At 38.6% G+C, this 14684-nt stretch overlaps 4 protein-coding genes across 4 annotated transcripts; 2 read left to right on the plus strand and 2 right to left on the minus strand.

The window, feature by feature from the left end:
• The first annotated feature begins 17 nt into the window (after positions 1–17).
• MONOS_6286 (uncharacterized protein) lies at positions 18–6125 on the plus strand. The gene is made up of 3 exons (XM_067876507.1): positions 18–355; positions 425–537; positions 600–6125. Exons 1-3 carry the CDS (start codon positions 27–29, stop codon positions 5765–5767), a joined length of 5610 nt encoding a protein of 1869 aa, XP_067727028.1. The 5' UTR covers positions 18–26; the 3' UTR covers positions 5768–6125.
• A 77-nt stretch (positions 6126–6202) lies between these two features.
• MONOS_6287 (putative EF-hand domain containing protein) lies at positions 6203–7391 on the minus strand. The gene is made up of 4 exons (XM_067876508.1): positions 7351–7391; positions 7159–7261; positions 6828–7109; positions 6203–6758 (listed from the first exon to the last, which is right to left on the minus strand). Exons 1-4 carry the CDS (start codon positions 7351–7353, stop codon positions 6697–6699), a joined length of 450 nt encoding a protein of 149 aa, XP_067727029.1. The 5' UTR covers positions 7354–7391; the 3' UTR covers positions 6203–6696.
• Positions 7392–7517: 126 nt separating this feature from the next.
• On the minus strand, positions 7518–9879 carry MONOS_6288 (uncharacterized protein). The gene is made up of 2 exons (XM_067876509.1): positions 9797–9879; positions 7518–9726 (listed from the first exon to the last, which is right to left on the minus strand). Exons 1-2 carry the CDS (start codon positions 9821–9823, stop codon positions 7609–7611), a joined length of 2145 nt encoding a protein of 714 aa, XP_067727030.1. The 5' UTR covers positions 9824–9879; the 3' UTR covers positions 7518–7608.
• Positions 9880–10801: 922 nt separating this feature from the next.
• Positions 10802–14659, plus strand: MONOS_6289 (uncharacterized protein; the record flags this gene model as incomplete). Its single annotated transcript, XM_067876510.1, has 1 exon — positions 10802–14659. The coding sequence occupies one exon, from the start codon at positions 10802–10804 to the stop codon at positions 14657–14659; it is 3858 nt and encodes a 1285-aa protein (XP_067727031.1).
• Positions 14660–14684: the final 25 nt, after the last annotated feature.

A 14684-nucleotide genomic window follows, 5' to 3' on the forward strand; every position in this document is an offset into this window, starting at 1 on the left:
TGATTATTGGTGTTTTTGATTTATGAATGCAATGCTGGATTTTTTTTGTGATTATTTCGTTGAGTGAGTGCCAGTACAATCGCCAAATTTTTGTTGATTCTATAAAAGGAAAAGATGAAGACGATTGCTGGGAAGGAAAAGAATCAAATCCTTGTAAAACACTAAACAAGGCTGTTGATGGATTAGATAGCGATACAAGCATAAACATTATTGAGTCAATAGATAATCTCGAACTTGTTAATATTGAAACAGAAAAATGGACAAATTTCATGATTTGTTCAAAATCAAACAAAACGATAATTTCCACAAAGCAAGCAAATATTGAAATTTTACTCGCATTTACCAACATAAATACGTTTGTTTTTTCTAATTTCGATAATTTACTTTTAAAACTTCAATTTGACTCTTTATTTCAATTATAAAGGTTTTCTTTGGAAAATTTAACTTTTGAATGCATTGCACACAGTATCCTTAAGATTTCAAATTGCAAGGATGTATCTTTGATTTCTATTACAATCAAGAATCCTTTGAACACATGTTTGCTTTGTTATCTGCGTTATCAATTCACATAATTTTCATATTCTTTACATGTTTTCCAGCTGAATTGGCACCGATCAGAATCGATACCTCAACAATAATAAAGGCATCATTATCTTTTGAAAACGAACAAGCGGATAAAAATTATCAAAAAAAGTATTATCTGTCAGTTGTGAATAGCGCAATAAGAGAGTTGTCGCAGGCAACGAGAAACATGTATAATTCAATTTCATTCCCACTAATGCATACCTCATCAATCAGTGATGTAACAATTAAAGATATGTGGATAGATGCAACAGGAATACAACGTTCTCCTTTAGAATTTTTATCTTCTGATTTAAAACTTCATCAAGTGAAAATCAAAAAATTCGATGGGCAAATCATTGCCATGCAGAACGGTTCACTTGAATGTATCGGATGCATCATAAACGAGGACCTAAATGGGAACATATGCGAAGAAGAAAGCCAACGGAGAATCAACGAAGCGACACTTTTCTCTTCAGATGCTCCGGACTATACTCTGTCTGAAACTACACTCTCTGAATCGTACTTGATATTCATCGAAGGAGTTAGTAATCTTCTTGTCGCAGACTCTTCATTTTCTGTCCTGACTGAGTTTATTTCCAGAGAAGGAGAAATACACATACCAAAAGTCTTTAATCTGAACACAAGAAATGAAAGGTGCAACGGACTGGAAGAGAGAACAAATAAACCAATCAGCTTCGAGCGATGCACATTTAAGCATGTGAAGACGAACTCAGTTACAGATGCAGCACCCACAAACAAACAGCTTGTTTCAGAATTAGCCGGACTTTTTATTCACATTGTGGATATCAATGAATATTCTGATGTGACAATTGCAGGATGCACTTTTGAAGGAATTTTAAACACGACTTTTCCTTCCTTTTCTGAAAATAAGGAAGAAGAAGATGAAAAAGAGGAAGAAGAAGAAGAAGAAGAAGAAGAAATTTATAATCATCGAAGAGATGCTGATTCGAGAAATGCAATTGAAGAGGAAGTGTCAACAACTCAAACATTTGATTGCACAATATCTTCTTCTTCTTCTTCCCTGCCATCGATTAAACAACATAAAATGGCTTCATCTGAATGCAACACCGATTTTCTTCTTTCGACCAACTTGGAAAACAGCAGAAATTCTCGATGCTACAATCCTTTCATTTTTATTCACCATGCAAGAAGTATCACAATCAAAGAATCTGTGAAGCAAAATGAAAATACAACGAAGAAGGAAGCTTTCAATAATGCGTCGTCATTATCTCAGCAATCAACTGCACCCTGTTCTGATTCTGATCTGCATGAGCACTGCAAATCAAAGAATTCCACTGAACGCAACGAGAAAAACGCAAAAAGAACAGAAGAAGATGAACTGGGAGACAGGAACAAGGTTGTTTGCAAGAGTGTATTCAAAAACCATATGTGCTTTCCTGTTGGGAAGATGAACGACAACACGCAGTGTTCTTCTTCTGCATTGTACATAATAAACTTGCTGAATGTCTCGATATGCAATGCAACATTCACCAACATTGTTTCTGTTGATGGAAGCTGTCTTGCATTCCTTCTCAATCAAAGCGGCAACGTTACACTGAGTGAAGTGGAGTTCAGCTCATGCGCATCGATCACTGAAGAAGAAGCATCAGAAATGGAGAGCATTGCGGCTGCGAAATTAAGAGATGCCTATTTTAAAGGCCATTTTGATGCGCAAACAGAGAAAGTCATCGAAAGAAAACTTCAACGCAACAAGAAACTGCAAAAGGAGGCAAAGCGCCAAACAGCCAGTGCTAAATCGAAGCGCAATAGAACCTCAAATCCGCTCACACGAGTTGGAGGGGCTGTGTCCTTTGTGAACGACACGCGCGATAACACTTACGTCTCAGCGACCAGCGCCATGATGAAGAGCTGCGTGTTCTGCAACTGCCACAGCTCGACTGCGGGTGGTGCGTTGTACGTGGAGAGGAAGCTGACAGCAACGGATTGCTTGTTTTATGGCTGTTCTGTTTCCAAAAATGGACATGGGTCATCCATGTTCATATACTCTGTGAGTGAAGCAGTGGTATTTGCTGGAGGAATATTTGACGGTTTGAGCAGACAGGACGACTTGTACAAAATGAACGGAATGCAAAACGAGAATGAAGTTGGATTTTTGAGGAGACATTTCGCAAACAGAAAGAATCAAAGGGAAACAGAAATAACTTCCCTTGACATTTTGAGAGAAGTGATTTTTAAGAGTATTTCACCTGGCAACACGCATGCTTTGATGCATGGTGATTCATCAGTCAAGAAATCTGCTTCATCGTCTGTTCGTCCATTGCATCCTTCTGAGCCTGTTATTTCTCAATCGCCTGCTGTTTGGATTACTGGCTCGCTCAGAGTCCAGCTTTTGGGAAGAATAAGAGGAGCTCTTTCATCGAAGCAGTATTCCTCTCCTTCTGCTTCTTCACAACATTCTTCTGCTCTTCTGGCTGAAACTATTCCTCTTTTATTCCGCAACATTTTCACAAACTCAAACGAAGGCGGTGCAATGCACGTGGAAAGCTCCAATGTAGCCATTTCAAACGTGGATTTTTCGCGAACATCGTCTCTTTGCGGAGGAGCTGTTTATGTCGATGCGAGCGCTGGAACATTCAGCACGCTTGATGTTGCATTCAAAGACTGCAGTGCTTCATTTCGGGGAGGTGCGCTGTTCATTGAGAGAAAAGTGAAACATTCAGACGAGACAGGAGAAACAGAAGGGAAGTTAGGGCAGATCAGAGCAAATGCGAATGAAAACTATCACATTTTATTGAATGCAACGACAATCACCCAATGTGATGCAGTTGAAGGAGGAGGCATTTTCCTGCTGTTCAGTGAAGACGAAAAGATGAATAGGAATGAAGAATGCAACCGAAAGAAAAGTGATGAAAATTCAAAATCTTCTCTCATTCCCAGAAATGAGCGCTTTTCTTCTTCTTCCTTGTTATCTTCTGCAGGGGACGAGGTTGAAAGTTTTGTCACATTTCAGGATCTTTTGGTGAAGAGCTGCAAGTCCCTTTTCGGTGGAGGAGCATTTGTGGCGATCACCCACCAAATAACAGACTATTTGCCACAGGGCAGTCTGCTTCTGAAGATTATCAGGAGTTCGATTGAATTCAACATTGCAAACAGATACGGTGGTGGGATGGTTGTGGAAGTGGCTGACTCGTGGTTTGTGGGAGCGAGAAGTGGAAGCGAAGGAGAAAGAGAAGGAGGCAGTAGAAGGGAAAGGGAAATGATTAAGGCTGATGCATTTTCAGATTCGAAAAGTGAAGACATTAGTTGGATGGTCAAGAAGAAAATGTCAAGCAACAACAAGGAAATGCCGATTGACGGAATTTCTTCATTGGCAACACAATCAACAAATGCTTCTCAATCTTCTATTTCTTCGTCATTGAGCACTTCATTTCAAAACTCCTTTTTGTGTTATTTAGCTTTACCTTTTCAGGCGCTTAGACATGCACTTCAATTGTCTCGTATTATTTCTTTGATGCCCCACTCACGTTTACTTCTGTCTGCTGACTCTTCTTCATCACTCAGATCTCGCACTCTTCAAAGTGGTTCCAATCCACCAATTAAACACTTAAAAGAAGCCCCAGCAGAAGATAGCATTGATTCACTGATATTCATACTCAACACAAATTTTGATTCGAATCGCTGTCCTGTTCGTTCCTCCTCTTCATCATCATCTTCCTCTTCTTCCTCTTCAGTTGGAGTTGATTCTGCATCGAACTCTCATTCTCTCTCTTCTTTTTCATACGTTGTCAATCCACTTATCTATGAAAACGCGTCTTGTGGAGGTGCTCTTGTTCTTATCGGCATGGAGAACATCACAAAAAGATCCGATTCTGCTGGCAAGCTGCATATTTATGTGAAGAATGGCTCCTTCCTGGCAAACAACAACGGAGCCTTTCGTGTGGAAAAGGGAGGGAAAATACTGTTCAACGACTCGATATTCGAAAATGACACGCACATTTTCACGACGATACGAACGCCGCTGACTGGAGCTTGTTCGAAGAGTCTGGTGAAAGTGTGGTTGTCATCTGCAAACAATTACGACAAGCAAATCAATAGAAAGAACGAAAGAGTTGATTTGAGTGGGAGTCATAGCGATGACTCCTTTGCTGAAAATGAAGCAGACAAATATTCGTCTTTTCATTCGCAGCATCTTTCTGAAGCGCATTCAGACCAGTTTCTGATGTGCGACACTTTTTGCTTGTCTGACATTAACGCAGATGCAGATTTATATAACTCTTATTCAAATTCATTGAATCCTGCCATTTTACCAAGAAGGCCAATTCAATTCGCTTCTTCTTCTTTTTCTTCTTCTCATTCATCACGCCCAAATCCTGCCATTTCACAGTCAAACTCCAAACTTCTCAGATGTGGTGCTCCTCCGCCATTCAATCTTAGCTGCAACATTTCATCAATTGAGCTCTCTTCATTTCCCAATCTACCGCCTCTTTCTGTGCGCGGCAGCAATTTGTCTCCGATTGCGCCTGTGTTGGCGTTGTCCTCGGTCGATGTCCATCCTCCTTCATATCTGATTAACTTCAACGAAATAGATGAAAGGCACAGCGGCAAAAGTTATTCAAATGGAAAAACAGAGCATGACTCTTCTATCTCATTCTCCAAAACTTCAGCTACGAGAAAGGGGCTGAGGCAGGTTACGAAACATGGAAGAATTGCTTCAAACTCGATGTTTCAGTTCACTTCTGCTTTTTCAAATGCAACACAAAATGAAACTTCAGTCAATTTTGTGTTTAGTGAGGTTTACTTTGACGTAGATCCGAGTGACACACGAGAGATATATCTATTTACAGATTCGTCTTTTTCTTTCACTGATGTCGATGAGAAGCTGTTTCCCACATTGTATCTGCATGTGTCGTGTGATCAAGGGATGACCTGGTCAGAGGAAGTGATGGAGATACACATCGTGGGAATTCTGGGGGAAGACGGGAAGAAGGCAGTTGCTGCTGTTGCAGTCTCAGTGTCTGTGTTGTTTTTGTGTGTGATATCAGGTGCAGTGGTGGTGATTGTGTGCAGAAACAAGCAGTTTGTGTGGAAGCAGAAAGGGAAAAAGCAGAGAGAGCCAAAATCGAAGGAGACGAACAAGAATAAAGGAGAATACCATCAGCTGATCACTGGCATCGGAAAGGACGATGTTGGAATTATGTTGGGTGACATGTACGTGGAGTGATTGAACTGATACGTTGCAATGAAGGAAAATGTGAACTGTCAATATAAAAGTTGGAAAAATATTTGAGTGCTTATTTTTAATTATATTTAACTTTTTATATGCAAAATTGAAGTTTTGTTGTTTACGTTGAAAAGTCTTTTTTAATCCAATTTTTCTTTCTTTCTTATATTTTTACGAATTTTTATAACACTTCTTTGCTTAGGATATGTAATTTATTTGTTTTTCGATGATGCTTTTTCGCTTTGCTTTTTACAAAACTTTGAATAAATCATCGAAAATTCTTGCATATATTTTTATTTATCAGCACTTGACATTTTAAAATAGCGCTATTACAAATCGTGTAATAGATAAATTTCGATATGACAGTTCTTTTTTTCAAAATTTCACTTTGTTTATTCTTCAATATCTTGAAAAAATCATCAAGATAAATAATGCCAACTTAATAGAAATGTTATTTTTGTTACAATCGATATACAAAAATCGTTAATATGAGAAACGTTAAACGAAAAAGTTTTCTCCAAAATGCTTTGAAGTTGTACTATTTCTTAATCCTTATTCTTGTAGTATTTCATAAAAAATTAAAAACAAAAAACATCCTCCTTCTTTCACTAATATTACATGCGAAAATGATGCTTTCTGAAATAAGTCTCAAAGCATTAAATGTATATAAACTGATGTGCACAATGCAATAATTTAATCTGCCCAATTTGGAAAAAAAGATAAAATAATAAAAATATTTAAACTGGAATATTTTTCTAAAAATTGCTTGATAATTTCAAAAATTGTACAACAAAATTTTCGAGAGAAACTTAATAAACAGCGCCGAAAGCAAGAAATAAAACAGTTTACATATAATTATCAAATAATAATGACTCTTCAATAACTCATTAACTATTGCACAACATTTTCAAATTAAACACTCAAATTATTTAGTGTTGCGCCATCATTACTACAAATTCACTATAATCAATTTGTCCATCTCCGTTGGTGTCTTAAAAAATAAAAGAATTAAAATTTGTCAGGAAATAATATTAAATTATTGGAAAAGATAAAATCGCACCAGCTTCTTTAATCATTTCATCTATATCAGCTGCAGATAATTTCTCACCTTCTGCTTCAAGAACTGATTTAAGTTCTTCACGAGAAATAAACCCGTTTCCATCCTTATCAAAAGCTTTGAATGCGGCTTTCAGTTTCAATTCTTCCTCGCAATGTCCTTCTGCCATCGCCATCATAACCACAAATTCGTCGAAGTCAAGTACCCCATTTCCATCAGTATCCAAAAAGTCCATCATTTCCTGAAGTTCTTCGTCTGTTGGATGTTGATCAGCAGATTCCAAAACTTGATAGAAATTTGTGTTAACAAAAAAATACTGTTTGAAAAATCATACCATGGCGCAATTCTTTCACACAGATTGTATTACTGTGATCAGTGTCAAACACACGGAAAGCAGTTCTAAAATTTTCAATTTGTTCTTCAGTGAAATATTTTGCCTTTAATTAAACGTTTCATAAAATAACAAGAATCAATAAATTAATGATAAATGCATTTTTCAAATTTTATTGCTCAAAAAACACCAAACCATCAATTCTTTAAAAGAAAAATCCTATTTTGCCTTTTTATAGAAATATTAAGGGCAAGTGAATGGTTATTATAATGGCTGTTGATTATTCACTTCTTAATAACTTACAAATGATAACTCTTTTGAAGTTCTGTCAGTTTTTTGTTAAAAAAACAGAAAAAAAAATGAAAAATAAGCTTCTTTTTTTAAAAAATTGATAATAGAAAACATAAAAATGCAAAAGACAAGTTCAATGAATCAATAATGCGATCTTTTGTTTCATTTCATTTTTTCTACTCTATATCTCTCCTTCTTTTTTGACATGCGCTTTGAAGAGAAAATAAAAGGAATCACAAGCACAGAATTGTTATGCACTTCGTTCAGCATCTTATACATTTTTCCACGCCGAATATTCCTCCGCTTTGAATTGAAAATCTTATCTTCATATCGAAGCCTCCTCTCATTCACATCAACAACTCCTGCACGAACCTGTGCTGCATCCACTTTTGCTCGATCTTCCGTCCGAAGAACACGAAAAGGTAGATGCTCATCTTCATTGGCTGCTGATAAATCAGAAAATGAGAAGAAATTGTGCTTTTGACACTCTTTCAGTTGAAAAGTGGTCAAATGATTGTCAGAAGGGCCTGTCTCAGAATTGCGAATAGAAAAATCTTCTTTTCGATTTAAAAAAGGATAAACAGAAAAATCATGAAATGAATGCAACAAAGAATTGCTTGTATATTTTTTGTGTTGTTTTCCATCAGAATTTGTGTTCCTTTCCCCTAAACAATTGAACAGCCCATAAGCATCATTTGAAAAAGGCAATCTGAAAGAGGTGAAATTCTCACTGCATCCAAATGAAATATTTGGATCATCCGAAAATGACTTTGTGTCATCAATCATTTCTTCATCAAAACATGATTCACTTTCATCCAGCTCAAATTCTGCTGTTTTTGGAACGTGCAAATCTTCAACGAAAGAATCACTGTGTCTGCTTGAAATATTCGTGCCTTTCTCAAATGGAATGTCTATTTCATTCAATTGCTGCCCCAAGGATTTGATGTCAGATTCTTCTGATTTTCGAGATTCTTCGTGTTTCTCTCTGGATTTGCAGCTCAACTGCTTGAATCGCTCCAAATCGCTCATCTCTTTCATCTTCAGCTGTTTATTCAATTTTTTCTCTTCCATTTCAATCTTCACTCGAATTTTGTCCAGTTCTTGTTCTTCCAGCCCCTTCTCAACAGCATTTAAGAATGCATCTTTCATCTCTTCCAAAGTGCTTTCCAATTGCTCTGAATTTTCATTTTGGTCAATCTTATCTTTTGACTCGGAATGGGACATGCATTCAACTTTAGCCCGTTCCCACATTTTGCGTTCAATTTCGTTTGTGATCCAATCTTTCTCTATCCATTCTCCGAACATCTTGTAATACTGCTTTGCTTCATGTATTTGAAATTCAATAACATATCTTTGCTTTTTATTCAGTTTTTTCTCAAATATGTCCTTAGCATTGTTATAATCATTTTCAAAATCTTCATTTTTATGGCAATCCGTTTTGCATGTTTCATTCAATTCCTCATCTTCAACTTCTGAAGTTTGTTGATTCATCTGAGAGGCAAGTCTATCAGAGCCAAAATTCATAAGCTCTTTCTGAATTGTCATGTCCATTTTTCTCCACCGTTTCAGCATGAACAATCGTTGAGCGTATGCGGTCATCGAAGACTTTCTGTTGCCTTCATCAAAATCAACGTCAACCGCAGAGCTTAGCATTTCTGTGGCATAAGATTTCCACCTCCATCTTCCTCCTCGTGCACTGTTCGGATTATCATTATCATCTTGCAAAAAGATGCTCAAGTGCTTTCTTTGTTCATCTCCATTGATAAAATCTTTTTCTGCGTGATATTCTTGGGTAGATTGTTGATTGATTCCCCCAGTCCCTTTTATTGGATCACAATATTCAGAAAGTTTGCTCAAATTCGAAGGGGGTTGCTCGTGTAAATTTTCTTTGGGAGAAAAATCGATCAACCCATTCAATTCACTCTTGCCATCAGACTGAAAGTCTATTGAAGAGCTTTTGAAATTCTTACAAAATTTTGTAGATAACGAAGTTGAATTGTATGGAGCTTCAGAATGATATTTCGAAGAAGAAGAATCAAAAAATTGTTTACCGTTGTAACATTCTTTTTCGTTGCAACGAGTGTCATGCAAGGAAAATGGAATTGAAGATTTCTCGCTTTTCTCGAATGAAGAAACATTCTTCTTCACATGAAAACTACTGTTTTGGTATTCAGGACGAATTTTATTTGTTGTGTAAAAAGAATTTTGTGAAGAAAACGATGCTTGTTGAATATATTGATTGCATAAACAGCTTTCAGCATTGAGACAACCAATCTTTTTCTAAGTTCAAGATAAAATGAGAAAATCACATAACAAAAATTGCAAATCAATAAACAAAAAAACTATATACCAATTGTTCATTTAGATTTGAATCCATTTTGTTTTAAAATCAAATTATTATCCTCAAGTCAAACATTTGATTCTTTAAATATTAAGGGTCTTTAATGGAAAATGATGGATAATAAACTTTCGAAGAGTGAAATAGATATTCTTGATACGTTGTCTGAAAATTTCTTTTCCATTTTTTTTTTTTTTTTACAGATATTCTCATCCTTCAACATTTTTTTTCCTATTTCATGTTTTTCAATAAAATAACAAGTTTCATTTAGAAAAAGATTGTCTTATCATTGAAACTTTCTCAGACGTTTTTTTCAAAAAAATTCAGATAAAGAATTTATGAGTTGTTAAACGTTAGAATTAATAAAAATTGGAAGATATTTTAATTTGTGAATTTGACCATTAACATACCAATGGAACGAATAAATAGTTAAACAGGCATCGAATAACATTGAATTCTCAATAACATTTTCTATTTGTGAAATATCATCAACAACTTTTGATTGTAATTGTGATCAATAAATAACAAATATGTTATATACTAATTTATTTAAAATCAAATATTTGGCTCTGTTTTTTCAATAGAAAGTAAAATACTTGTTTGCTTGCATCAATATATTTATGTGTGATATTTTTATTTTGTAGTGTTTGATTTAATGCTTTTTAAGAAATGGAAAGAAAAGTTGATGAAAAGATGAAAAAAATGATTATACAGGAACTTATAACAACAGAAAGAAGTTATGTTGACCAGCTTGAAACGTTAATTGAAGTATTCGAAAAACCTATGCAACAGAATATGAAAGATTTAAAGTTAACACAAAGAGACATTAGATTGTTGTTTTCTGATCTTGATATAATTTTTCAGACAAATAAAATTATCCTCAACGCATTTGAAAAATGCTTAAGGCACGATGCAAAGGGCATTGGAAATGTTTTTCTATCACTAGGCAGTTATCTTCGAGTATATTCCCCGTTCATTAACAATTTGTCCAAAAGTCAAGAACTTACAAATTATCTGATGGAACGAAATAAGAAATTTCGCACATTTATCACGGAACAAAAGCAAAATGCGAGATGCAAAGGTCTTCCATTTCACACTATGATTGCGTTGCCCGTCCAACGAATACCAAGATATGAGCTCCTTCTAAAGACTATTTTAGAAAATACGAGCAAACTTGATCCAGAACGAAAAAATCTTGAAAGTGCATTTGATAAAATTAAAGGAATTACAGTGGGTGTGGAAGGTTCAAAGAAGTTGCGCGATCAGGAAGATCTCCTTATCAAAATATTTGGTTTTTCAGGAGGGAGAAAATATCCTCGTTCGCTTTCTGCAAAATCAGCAGACTACGAGCCAGTTCTTGGAGTCCCTGACCCAGAAAGGATTATCATTCCTTCAAGGAGGTTTTTATATCAGTGCAAAGCCCTTTATGCTCAGAAGAAGCTGAGCAGAGCAAACGGCTCTGGAGCTGGTGGTGCTGGTGCACCTGCTGTTCTGGCATTAGACAGCAGCTGTGCAATGTTTGCGCAGATTTATGTGCTTTCAGATGCGTTTGTGGTGGCCCAGCAGACAGGAAAGGGAAGGATCTTCAGAGAGCTTGTACCACTTCACTTCTTTGTCTCTGCATCTGTCTCGTCTTCTCCTTCGGTACCATCAGCACAGGCATACTCATCTGCTTCCTCACTTCTGATGCTGTCATCTCCTATTCCATCATCTTCTTCAGCATCGGCATCATCATCTTCCTCAGCCTCCTCATCAGGAGTGCAAATGTCTTCTTCTTCTAATCGTGATGTGAATGAAATCAGTGTTGTTCTGCTCCTTCCAGCCTCGTTCTCCACACGAAGGCCAGGCGGCTCGCATCAAATGAGCAAGTTTTTGCACACAACAGACGAAGATGTGGAAGAAGCGTGGATGACCAGCCAGACGCTGCAGATGGAAGATTATGCCGCTCAGTTGAGAGAAGAGGAGGGAAAAGGAGGAAAGAAGAAGAATCGAAAGGAAAGGAAGAGGAGAAATGAAAGAGGAAGAAGATCTTCGGAACAAATAAGCGATGATGAAAATGAGTCTGAATCGGAAGAAGAAGAAGATGATGAAGAAAGTTATTATTCAAATTCCTACATGGATTATGATGATGATGATTCTTTTGAATCAGATGAAGATGAGCAAATTGCAAAGAGAAGAAGCAGAAGATCACCACTTCCAAGAGCGTGGCAAAAAAGTCCACAAAACAGAAGAGGGAAGAGCAGAAGAAGAAGTAGAAGTGCTTCAGATGGAGCGTCTTCTGAAGGAGTGGAGCCTTTCATTCGATACACTTACACATTCCACATTGACAGCAACGAAGATGCTTTTGAGTTGAAACAGCAGATCGACAGTGTTGGTGCTGATCTGCGCGAAAAAAGAGCACAAATAGCACTTTTCTCTCAATCAACACAGCAGCCGAAAGAAAAGACAGAAGACGCTGCTGCAAGTCGTCTGCAAGGATTCACTTCTTCTTCTTCTTCCTCTTCTTCTCAAATTCCACTTTCACAGCAGCCAGTAGCATCAGAAGAAGCACAGCGTGCTTTGGGTGATCTGATCCGCTCTTTAAAAGCGAACGAGTCGCGTTTTGTGAAAGCGATGGACATTTTGATCAAATGCTTCGTTGAACCATCGAAGAGACTGGTCGAAAGAAGGCAAAAAGAAGCAGAGAAGCGAAAAGCTGCTGAAATGAAAAAGGCAAAGCAAAAATCCAAAGTACAAGGAAAGTCCAAAGCGAATGCTGCTTCAGGCGCATTCTCTTCATCAGGCTCAGCATCCGGTGGAGGAGGTGCATTTGATACAGAAGACATCTCCTTTTCAGGCAGCACACCAGACGGACACACAAACAGCATCACCAGCGCTGGCTATCCGACGGAACTGGACGCATCTGCAGTTGCGCTGCTGTTCAGAGAGATTCCAGACATCCACAGGAATCACACGCAGCTTCTGCAGCTGATCGAAGACGAAGAAAAAGCACGCAAAGCGAAAATGATGAATGAGCCCAGCGCGATGAAAAGAAAGAGCTCTTCAAAACTTTTCAGTTTCCACAAATCTTCTCATTCTTCTGCATCTCCATTATCATCATCATCTTCTTCTTCTTCTTCCCACAATCGTGTTGGGATAGGTGGAGTATTTCTTCAGTTTGTGCCGTTTCTGAAGATGCTGAGCAGCTATCTTGCGCGTCGGCCAGAGCGGCAGGAGCTGCTGGAGAGCATCACAGCGACAGACGTGGAGTTCAGACAGATTGTGGCAGGCGCCGAGGCGAAAGGGGCAGCCCACGACGAAGGCGTGACGCTGGAGCAGCTGTTGGAGATGCCTCTCTTCCGACTGGCGATCTACTCAGCACACATTGCAGCGATGTATCAGTGTGCAGAGAGGAGGAGAGAGGCGCGACAGACAGAAACAAGAAGAGACTCGCTTGAGTCGATTGCAACAGTCAGCTCTGTCTCTGCTGCTGCTCAAGGGTTTGGGGGAGAAGAGCCAGAAGACGAGAAAAGCGAGAGAGAGTGTTTGGCACTTGCATCACAGCAGCTGAGTCAGGTGGCCTTCGACATCGACGAGAAGGTCAGGCGGAGTGAGGCGCAGCAGACGCTCCATTCAATCTGCCTGTGGGCTCAATGCACTTCAGCAGAGAAAGAGCGCATTTTGCAGCCTTCGCGGTATTTCGTGTGTGAAGTGGCTGCGACAGAAATTGGAGTGTCGCGGACGATGGCTGAGCCGTTTGAGATTCGCCTGGCTGAGGAAAGGAGCAGAGGGAGGATTGTGACAGTGGGCGTGGGAGAAAGCAGAGATGTGGATGGAGATGAAGGTTGGGGTGAGAATTATGAACAGGAATGTAGATCTTCTTCATCATCAATGCAGGCTTCTCTTCTTCTGTCTGCCAAATCGACTGTGATGTCCTTGGAACAAGCACTGAAACTGCGCCAAGAGAAGATCGGAAAGCGAAGGCTCATGGAAGTGACTGATGATGATGCATCCAATGAACAAAGTGGAGAATTGGTGATCGATCCGACATCTTCTGCATTCACTTCATCCTCTTCTTCTCATTCTTCTTCTTCTTCTTCTTCTTCTCGCAACACCGCCACATCACAAACCACATCACAATCCATGACACCTTCTCTTCGCAAAGAAGCACTTCATTCATTGAGCACCCAATTTCCATATCCTCTCTCGCACTTTGCACTCACCCCACACCAACTGGCATGGAAGCGCTGGAGCGACAAAAGAAGGAGGCAGCGCTGCCGGCGGATTGAGAAAGACACCATCCTCACCAAGCAAGGCGTGCCTGTCTGGCTGATTGTGGCGAATGACTGTCTACTTGTGTTTGAGATGCAGAGCAGAGGGGAAAGGATGGGCATCAGACACGCAGTGGATCTGAGGAAGGTGGAGAGTGTGGAGGCAGAGGCAGTTGCAATCAATTTGGGTGAAGAGAGAGAAAGGCTGTTTGAGGCAGAGGAAAGTGAGGGAGGTTCTTGTGCTGATGAAGACAGCATGGCAGGCAGTGCTGTTGTTGGGAGAGAGCAGCCAAATTCACACAGACACCGACATACACACAGTAGAAGCAATTCAAAACTCCGTTTCCGACATTTGAGAAGCAAAAGAAGGGAATTAATTAAAGAAAAAGTTGTTGCGCTTGTTCTGAGAATAGCACTATTCCAAAAGAGAGATTCACAAACAAAGGAAAGTGCAGTCAATTCATTGCCTCCTCCAACTTCCCCAACTTCATCTTCTTCTTCAAAGGCATTTCCTCCATTTGTTGAAGATTCTCTTTGGCTGTCCTTTGCCTTTGACTCAGCAGAAGCACTGTCTCAATTTCGTTCGCAGTTTCTTCGAACAATCGATGAGTGCATTCATCGATGAACATCAATTATTTATCTCTTTTTTA

The sequence above is a fragment of the Monocercomonoides exilis genome, assembly GCF_001643675.1.
Source record: "Monocercomonoides exilis strain PA203 chromosome Unknown scaffold24-1337568, whole genome shotgun sequence".
In the NCBI taxonomy this organism is placed as follows: Eukaryota; Preaxostyla; order Oxymonadida; family Polymastigidae; genus Monocercomonoides; species Monocercomonoides exilis.